Genomic DNA, 9,796 nt, shown 5'->3' with positions numbered 1-9,796 from the left:
TGCCCAGCGCCACAAACCCGCGTCTCAGCTCCCCGCACAGAGACCGGGTCAGAGACACACCGCCAAGCAGGCCTGGACTCAACTCTGTGGCTTCATTGCAACTCAGGGCAGCGCATCAGAGCCCCACAGAGGACTCACCTCTGGGCACACCCCGGGGTCTGGATGGGCACGTGGGAAGAGGCTGCCCAGCCCCGCCCCCGCCCCCCACCATTCCCCAGAGCAGCGGCCTTTCCTCTCAGCAGATGCTTCCTCACGAGGGGCGGGGAGGGAACACGTGGACTCGGGAAGTGAGGCTCGACTCTCAGACGCTCAGACCCCCGGGGGGCGAAGAGGAGGCCGCTGGCCTTGCGCCGCACTGGCATCCTGCCAGGATGGCAGAGAGGCCTGGGCAGGTCGTGAAGGGTCAGCGGGCTCCCCCCACCCTCCACGGACAGTGACGCGCCTCCCAGCTCAGAGCCGGGGCCACAGAGACAAGGAGCAAACACTCAGGAGCCGGGCCCCACCGGCCCCCACGGTGAACAGTCCCCATCTGGCCTAGGGGAGCGGGGAGGCGCTCCGGGGGGCAGGGCCCCTCGCCCCCTCCTCGCGCCTCCGGTCCTGCAGGGCGAGGGTCACCTGCAGCCGCAGGCAGACTCCCGAGGGCAGACGGAGCGGGCACAGGCCGGGCAGCGGGCACAGGCCGGGCAGCGGGCACAGGCCGGGCAGCGGGCAGCGGGCAGCGGGGCCACGGGCCGGGGCGGCTCAGTGCACGTATTCGTGCTGGCCCAGGTTGGGCGTGTCCACAAACTGGATTATCCGTTGCGCCATCTTCTCCTCAAAGACGATGATCTGGGGGAGACGGCCAGCCTGTCTCCGGGCGGAACGTCTGTCCTCTCCCGCCCACCCAGGCCCCCGGGAAACACGGCGGGGCAGGGAGGGCGGGGCTGAGGAGGGGTCCCGGGGGACGAGCCCCCACCTTATTTAAGCCTACGTCCAGCCAGACGCCTGGGAGGTAGAGGGTCTCCTGGGGCCCGACGTTCCAGTAGCGGCCGAGGTTCTGGTTGTTGATGAACACGACCCCCTTTTCCCAGCCCTACGAGAAGCGGAGGGACGCATCAGTTGGCTGAATTCAGAGTGACAGGGGCTCTTAGCTGCTGAGGGACCAGCCAGGACTGCCCCCAGCCCGCAGCTGCCCCCGCAGGGCGCCCAGCTCAGACTGGACCCCCAATCCTGGCCCCGAGAAGCCCAGCCGGTGCTGTCCACCAGAGAGGCCACGACGGAGAGCCTGTGGGCACGCGTGGTGCGCACACCCCTGGCGGGGGCTACACACCTCCAGCTTCACAAAGGTGTCGCAGGGGGAGTCTGAGACAGACAGGGCTCCCAGGAAGAATGCAGGGAACACGGGCTCTTCCATCAGAGGTTTCCACTTGTCTGCAGTGAACCTGCGGGCAGACAGATAGGGAGGGGCCCTTTGCGGGTCGCCTGTGTCCAGAGCCCACGCCCGCCCTGTGGCCCGCAGCAATGGTTGGGGAGGGGGTCCCAGGGACCCCGGGGCGGGGGGGGGGGGCGAGGCCGGGCAGCCTCTTCTGCCCTCGGCTGGCACAGGGCGGGGCAGACCTCTGCAGGAAGCTCCTGTCCATCTCCAGGCTGTAGATTCTGAATTTTTTCAGGGGAGAGTCGTTCAGATAGACGTTCCCAATGATACCTGTGGGAAGGGGGCAGGACTGAGCGAGGAGGGTGGACAGGGGCCCAGTGGGCCAGGCACAGACGTGGACTGCTTCCGGAAAGCTCCAGAAAAGACTTCCCCGGAGAGGCCAGCTCCCCAGGGGGCTCTTCACGCGAATTCCTCCCCTGCCATCCCAAAGCCCTGCGAGCCAGCAGACGGAGTCTGCCAGCCCCAGGCTTCTGGGCCTTCTGGGCCTTCTGGGGGGCGCCTGGGGTGGCGTCTGTCTCTGGGCCTTCTGGGGGGGGGTGCCCGGGGTAGCTCTGAGGGGGCCTGGGCTGGCGTCTGTCTCTGGCCTTCTGGGGAGGGGTGCCCGGGGTAGCTCTGAGGGGGCCTGGGCTGGCGTCTGTCTCTGGCCTTCTGGGGGGGGTGCCTGGGATGGCGTCTGTCTCTGGCCTTCTGGGGGGCCAGGGTGGCATCTATCTCTGGGCCTTCTGGGGAGACGCCCAGGATGGCAGCTGCCTCTGTGTCTTCTGGGGGGGTGCCCGGGGTAGCTCTGAGGGCGCCCGGGATGGCGTCTGTCTCTGGGCCTTCTGGGGGGCGCCTGGGGTGGCGTCTGTCTCTGGGCCTTCTGGGGGGGGTGCCCGGGGTAGCTCTGAGGGGGCCTGGGCTGGCGTCTGTCTCTGGCCTTCTGGGGAGGGGTGCCCGGGGTAGCTCTGAGGGGGCCTGGGCTGGCGTCTGTCTCTGGCCTTCTGGGGGGGCTGCCTGGGATGGCGTCTGTCTCTGGCCTTCTGGGGGGCCAGGGTGGCATCTATCTCTGGGCCTTCTGGGGAGACGCCCAGGATGGCAGCTGCCTCTGTGTCTTCTGGGGGGGTGCCCGGGGTAGCTCTGAGGGCGCCCGGGATGGCGTCTGTCTCTGGGCCTTCTGGGGGGCGCCCGGGGTGGCGTCTGTCTCTGGGCCTTCTGGGGGGGGGTGCCCGGGGTAGCTCTGAGGGGGCTCGGGATGGCGTCTGTCTCTGACCTTCTGGGGGGCGCTCCCTTTGGGGTGGAGGCTCCCAGCAGCAAAGAAGACTCACGGCAGGTCTGACGGGCGCCCCAGCCTGCAGCTACTGAGATCAGTGTTCTGCAGCCCAGATGGGGCAAACCAGCCATGGGCCCCAGGAGGAGGGGAGAGCGGGGGAGGCCACAGCTGCAAGCCCCTCAGGGAGGCCCCGGGGGTCTGGGGAGGGGACGGGTGTCCTAGGACCCGGGTGCCCCAGTCTGACCACATCGCTTCCTCAAGGTGACTGAGGCGACCCTGCCTGGGGAGGGTTCTTATCCAGCTCCTATCTCAGACTGCATGAAACCCCCCAGGCTTGATAGATAAGAAGAGAGAGAAGGTTCAGAAAGCCCCCAAGACTCACCTTCCCAGGGTCCCTCAGGACTCACCCCTCCAGGGGGACCAGGACTCACCCTCCAGGGGGACCTCAGGACTCACCCTCCAGGGGGACCTCAGGACTCACGCTTCCAGGGCCTCTCAGGACTCACCCCTCCAGGGGAACCCCAGGACTCACCCTTCCAGGGTCTCTCAGGACTCACTCCTCCAGGGGAACCCCAGGACTCATCCTTCCAGGGGTCCCTCAGGACTCACCCCTCCAGGGGGACCAGGACTCACCCCTCCAGGGGACCTCAGGACTCACCCCTCCAGGGGGACCTCAGGACTCACCCTTTCAGGGTCTCTCAGGACTCACTCCTCCGGGGGACCCCAAGACTAACCCTTCCAGGGGGACCCCAGGACTCACCCCTCCAGGGTCCCTCAGGACTCACCCCTCCAGGGTCTCTCAGGACTCACCCCTCCAGGGGGACCCCAAGACTCACCCTTCCAGGGGGACCCCAGGACTCACCCCTCCAGGGTCCCTCAGGACTCACCCCTCCAGGGGGACCCCAGGACTCACCCCTCCCGGGTCCCTCAGGATTCACCCCTCCAGGGGGACCCCAGGATTCAACCCTCCAGGGTCCCTCAGGACTCACCCCTCCAGGGGACCTCAGGACTCACCCCTCCAGGGGGACCCCAAGACTCACCCTTCCGGGGGACCCCAGGACTCACCCCTCCAGAGGGTCCCTCAGGACTCACCCCTCCAGGGGAACCCCAGGACTCACCCCTCCGGGAGAACCCTAGAACTCACCCCCTCCAGGGTCCCTCAGGACTCAGCCCTCCAGGGTCTCCCAGGAACCCCCATCCAGCTGGGAGCCCCTCCCTGGCACAGCCCCGCGCCCCGCAGCGCTCCTGTGGGGAAGGCCAGGCGGCGGCGCCGAGACCCACCTTTGCGCTGCTGGTCAATGCTGTCCCCGTAGTTGGCTCTCCCGCAGTTCTCCACCAGGATCCTCAGCATCGTGAACCCCTGTGGGCAGCACCGGGCGCCGTGAGGAAGCCCCAGCCTCCCCTCGGGGTTTCTCGGTGGCGCCCCCGTTTTCCCTGAACTCTGAGCACGGGACAGGGTCCCTGATCACAGAGCCACACCCACCCCAGCTCTGCGGCGACCCCCAGTCCCAGCCCCCTTGCGGCCCCCCGCCCGGACAAACCTGGACCACGGGGATGACGATCGCATTCTTCTCGTAGTCGAGGATCCCCAGGAAGAACGCGTTCAGGAACACCTGCCCGGGGAGCAGGCACAGCCCACAGCGTCAGCGGGGGCCTGGGGGTCCCGGCCTGGCATGCAGAGGGAAGGGCCTGGGGGCGGGGGGGAACGGAGGCCACAGCGTGGGGCCACCTCCACACGTGGGAGCGTCTGGGTGCGGGGTTGCCCCTACCTGTCCCCGGTCACGCACAAGGGCAGTGAGGACGCCGGACGCGGTGATGGTGGTCTCATACAGCGTGTACCCAAATGACTGCCCGCTGCCCCCATTGATCGGGAGGTTCTCCATGTTGACCGGGTGCTCCGAGGTGACCGGCTGCATGGACAGGAGACGGGGGTGAGGCTGACCGAAAGAGGCCACCTCGCCTTCCGGGGTGCGGGGCGCAGGGAGCAGGCGGCCTCGTGGGCTCAGCACGCGGAGCGTGGTGAGGATGACCACTTTCTATTTGCCGTCACTCAGGCAGGCGCCACAGTCCTGCCCGATTCCTCATCAGGGTCTGGGGACGGGGACAGAAGGAAGCTGAGCACAGGGGCCTGGGGCTCGAGGTGGACCCGCCTCGGCCCCCTTGCTTCTCCGTGCTCCTCCTCTGGCACCGTGCATCCATCCCCCCTCCTCCATGCCCCTCTCTGGCTCCCTGTGCCCATCAGCCCTCCTCCGTGCTCCATCTCTGGCTCCCCGCCTCCATCCCCCCTCCTTGCTTCTTCTCTGGCTCCCTGCCTCCCTCCCCCGTCCTCTGTGCTGTGCTCCTCCTCTGGCTCCCTGAATCCATCCCCCCTCCTCCGTGCTCCTCCACCGGCTCCCTGCCTCCCTGCCCCCTCCTCCGTGCTCCGTCTCTGGCACCGTGCATACATCCCCCCTCCTCCGGGCTCCTCCTCTGGCTCCCTCCCCCCTACTCGGTGCTCCTCCTCTGGCTCCGTGTCCATCAGCCCTCCTCCGTGCTCCGTCTCTGGCTCCCTGCTTCCCTCCCCCCTCTTCCGTGCTCCTCCACTGGCTCCCTGTCTCCATCCCACCTCCTCCGTGCTCCTCCTCTGGCTGCCTACCTCCATCTCCCTCCTCCTTGCTTCTTCTCTGGCTCCCTGCCTCCCTCCCCCGTCCTCTGTGCTGTGCTCCTCCTCTGGCTCCCTGAATCCATCCCCCCTCCTCTGTGCTCCTCCTCTGGCTCCCTGCCTCCCTCCTCCCTCCTCCGTGCTTCTGCTCTGGCTTTCTGCATCCCTCTTCCCTCCTCCTTCTGTCTGCCTGTCTTCTGCACTCTGCGCTGAGGCTGGGGTGGAGCCCCATGGAGACTGGTTCTCTTCGTCCTCCAGCTCAGCAGCTCCAGGTAGCTCAGAGCGTCTGTGGACCCAGCCACAGTCCACAGTCCTTGGCGGGGGGTGAGGCCCTGAGCCCAGGGCCTAGCTTGCACTCACCAACTCCAAGAAGTCCAGGGCATCCCACAGGGACACGTAGAAAGCTGGTGTCACTGGGTCATACGCCATCTTGGGAAGAAGGTCAGGCGGGATGGGAAGAGGGGCCCCTGCAAACACAAGCAGACAATGGGGCACCCCCAAAGGGCCCTGACAGTCGCTGCACCCCCAGCCACCCCCGGCACCGGCTCCTGCCCCAAAGGGCCCTGACAGTCGCTGCACCCCCAGCCACCCCCGGCACCGGCTCCTGCCCCAAAGGGCCCTGACAGTCGCTGCACCCCAAGCCACCCCCGGCACTGGCTCCTGCCCCAAAGGGCCCTGACAGTCGCTGCACCCCCAGCCACCCCCGGCACCGGCTCCTGCCCCAAAGGGCCCTGAGAGTCGCTGCACCCCCAGCCACCCCCGGCACCGGCTCCTGCCCACACCCAGCAAAACACGCCACTGCCAGCCACACAGAGAACCCCCCAGGAAGATGGGGGTTGCACAGGCCTTGCTTCTCACACTCTTCAAAACATAGACACCTGTGAGGAGGTGACGCTGGCAAGACCCCTATTCAGATGACAACAGTCACTCAGACTTCCCTGTCCTTCCTAGGAAGTTCCTGCACAGGGAGGTGGGGTGGCGAAGAGGGAGGTGGGGAGGGTGCAGGAACGCGGGGAGGGGAGGACGGGGGAGGACGGGGAGGACGACGGGGGAGGGGGACGAGGGGGAGCACGACTGGGGAGGACGGTGGGAGGAGGTGCGGACAGGGGAGGAGGGGAGGACGGGGAGGAGGGGAGGATGATGGGGAGGAGGGGGAGGATGATGGGGAAGACGATGGGGGAGGGGGACGAGGGGGAGCATGACTGGGGAGGACAGTGGGAGGAGGTGCGGACAGGGGAGGAGGGGAGGATGATGGAGAGGAGGGGAGGATGATGGGGAGGAGGTGTGGAGGGGGGAGGAGAGGGAGGACGGGGGAGGAGAGGGAGGACGGGGGAGGAGGGGGAGGACGGGGGAGGAGGGGGAGGACGGTGTGCGGGAGGGAGGTGTGGGAGGATGGCGAGGGGAGGAAGCCAGTTTCCTGAGGCCTCAGAGTAGCGGCCAGCGTGCAGGTACCTGCCACGGAGCCGAAGAATTCCCGGAGCTTTGTGTACTTGGCCGTGTAGTCCCCGGCCTCCGTCAGCACCGCGTCGTAGTCTGCGAGACACCAGACAGGTCACGGGCGTCAGGCCCCAGGACAACGTCGCGGGAGGAGGCGGGCTCAGCAGGAAGCTCCTTGTCCCGGCAACGCCGCAGGCAAGACACTCGACGTGAGCCCCCGGTCAGCCAGAATACCACACACACTGAACACGCGAACGGCCCCAGAGTGTGCAGACCCCACTTGGCAGGCGGGAGGCCACAGTCACCCCATCTCTAGGCCTTGAGGAGGGGTAGGGGCTGTCCCCAAGAGCCACTCCTCCTGGCCTGGGCTGTGCTTCCTTCCCCAGCCAACTGGTCTCCTACACCCTGGAAGCTTCGGTGATGGTCCGGACAAATCCTCGCCTTCACGTGGGAGGTGCCGGCCGCTGTCCCCGAGGGACGCCCCTGGAGTGCCCGGGAGTGCCGTGCGTGCCCCGTCGGGGATACGCACCGTAGCTGGTGACATCAGGCTTGTAGTCCTGGAAATGCATGGCTCCTCCAATGAAGCCGAAGTTGGTGCCCCCGTGGAACATGTACAGGTTGATGGACGAGCCGGCTTCGACGATGGCCGACACCGTGTTTAAGACCTCTGCGGGGAGGGGCGTTTCATGGCCGAGCGGTCACAAGCCCTGAGCCCCTGGGAGGCCCCTCACCGCTCTGGCCCGTGGCTTCCCTGAACCCAGCCGCAGTCCGTGGCCAGAGGCCCCGAGTCCAGAGCTCGGCTTTCAGCGGCTTTCAGTTCCCAGACGAGTCTGCCTGGGGCCAGGCTGCAGCCGGGCCACGACCCCACCCCCTGCCCAGGGGGCTTCGCCTGGTGCTCACCTGGAGGACCTGATTAGAGGCAAGGTCTGAGCGCCCCCAGGCCCCACCCAGGCTGGAGAACGAGCCCACCACACGCACAGGATCAGTGGAGGAGTAACATGCGTGGTTAATGAACATCACGTACAGTTTAAAATGCCTGCACTGGCTGAATGAAAAGAGCTGAACAAGGCGCTGCTGTTTAGTCGCTGAGTCACGTCTGCCTCTCTGCAACCCATGAACTACAGCCCACCAGGCTCCTCTGTCCATGGGATTCTCCAGGCAACAGCACTGGAGACGGTCGCCATTTCCTCCTCCAGGGGGTTTTCTGGACCCAGCGATTGAACCCACGTCTCCTGCACCGCAGGCAGATTCTTTACCACTGAGCCACAGGGGAGCCCAGCAAGGCTCCTATCAGACAGCAAACGTTACCATTATTGATTAATAACACTGGCTGTTGATGCATCTGGGGGGAACGGACATCTTTGACAGTCCTCTTCCTGGAGAAGATCCCCGCGTGAAGGAAGCAGTGCCAGCTGGGGATCCACTCCAAGGAAACGCCAGGTGCGCCTGGCTGACGTGCAAGGAGGCTGGCCGCAATGCGGTCCGTGAGCACAGACCCTGGACCTCCTGCGTTCCTGGCACGTTCTTTGCTGAGCCACCAGCGAAACCCAGAAGCACCCAGGTCTTCAAAACGAGAGGGCAGGGGGGAGCGGTCTCTGCATCCTCGAGAGCAGTGGGGTCGTCCACATCTCACAGCGCAGGAAGCCAGACTTCTGGGCCTCTCACATCCGCCCACACTCGCCCACACCCGCCCACACCTGCCCACACATGCTCACACCGGCCCACACCCACCCACACTCACCCATACCTGCCCACACCTGCCCACACCCGCTCACACCTGCCTGCACCACCCCACTCACCCGTACCTGCCCACACCCGCTCACATCCACCCACACCCACTCACACCTGCCCACACCCACCCACACTCACCCATACCTGCCTTCACCTGCCCACACCCGCTCACACCTGCCCACACCTGCTCACACCTACCCACACCCACTCACACCTGCCCGCACTGCCCCACTCACCCGTACCTGCCCACACCCGCTCACATCCACCCACACCCGCTCACACCTGCCCACACATCCCCACACCCACTCACACCTGCCCACACCGCCCCACTCACCCATACCTGCCCACACCCGCTCACACCTGCCTGCACCACCCCTCACCCACACCTGCCCACACCTGCTCACACCTGCTCACACCCGCTCACACCTGCCTGCACCACCCCACTCACCCGTACCTGCCCACACCTGCTCACATCCACCCACACCCACTCACACCTACCTGCACCACCCCACTCACCCGTACCTGCCCACACCTGCTCACACCTGCTCACATCCACCCACACCCGCTCACACCCACCCACATCTGCCCGCACTGCCCCACTCACCCGTACCTGCCCACACCCACTCACATCCACCCACACCCACTCACACCTGCCTGCACCACCCCACTCACCCATACCTGCCCACACCTGCTCACACCTGCTCACACCCGCTCACACCTGCTCACGTCCACCCACACCCGCTCACACCCACCCACATCTGCCCACACCCACTCATACCTGCCCGCACTGCCCCACTCACCCATACCTGCCCACACCCACTCACATCCACCCACACTCGCTCACACCTGCCCACACCTGCCCAGATCCACTCACACCTGCCCGCACCGACTCACCTGCCTGCACTGCCCACTCACCCATACCTGCCCACACCCGCTCACATCCACCCACACCTCCACCTGCTCACACCCACTCACATCTGCTCACACCCGCCCACACTCACCCATACCTGCCCACACCCAATCACATCCACCCACACCTGCACCTGCCCACACTCACCCACACCTGCCCACACTTCCACCCGCTCACTCACCCACAGCCCCCCACACTCACCCACATCAGCCCACACCTGCTTATACCCACCCACACCTCCACCTGCCCACATCCACTCACACCTGCCCGCATCCACCCACACTCACCCATACCCGCCCACACCTGCTCACATCCACCGACACCCACACCTGCCCACACTCACCCACACCTGCCCACACTCATCCACACTCACCCACACCTGCCCATACCCACTCACACCTGCCCACACCTCCA

At 66.3% G+C, this 9,796-nt stretch overlaps 1 protein-coding gene across 1 annotated transcript in view; it reads right to left on the bottom strand.

The window, feature by feature from the left end:
• Nucleotides 1–741: 741 nt before the first annotated feature.
• The window catches only part of LOC138092323 (beta-galactosidase-1-like protein 2), a 44,841-nt gene continuing 35,786 nt past the window's right edge, over nucleotides 742–9,796 (bottom strand). Inside the window, exons 10-19 of the mRNA XM_068988100.1 lie at nucleotides 7,271–7,408; nucleotides 6,757–6,837; nucleotides 5,665–5,771; nucleotides 4,433–4,573; nucleotides 4,205–4,276; nucleotides 3,945–4,023; nucleotides 1,597–1,684; nucleotides 1,310–1,421; nucleotides 956–1,072; nucleotides 742–828 (exon numbers count right to left, since the gene is read on the bottom strand). Of these exons, the coding sequence (XP_068844201.1) occupies nucleotides 742–828; nucleotides 956–1,072; nucleotides 1,310–1,421; nucleotides 1,597–1,684; nucleotides 3,945–4,023; nucleotides 4,205–4,276; nucleotides 4,433–4,573; nucleotides 5,665–5,771; nucleotides 6,757–6,837; nucleotides 7,271–7,408 (1,022 nt within the window). The remainder of the gene's footprint in view (nucleotides 829–955; nucleotides 1,073–1,309; nucleotides 1,422–1,596; nucleotides 1,685–3,944; nucleotides 4,024–4,204; nucleotides 4,277–4,432; nucleotides 4,574–5,664; nucleotides 5,772–6,756; nucleotides 6,838–7,270; nucleotides 7,409–9,796) is intronic.

Source organism: Capricornis sumatraensis, chromosome 16 (assembly GCF_032405125.1).
Source record: "Capricornis sumatraensis isolate serow.1 chromosome 16, serow.2, whole genome shotgun sequence".
NCBI lineage: Eukaryota > Metazoa > Chordata > Mammalia > Artiodactyla > Bovidae > Capricornis > Capricornis sumatraensis.
The sequence above is the reverse complement of the archived record's forward strand: the minus strand, read 5'-3'. Positions and strand labels throughout refer to the sequence as shown.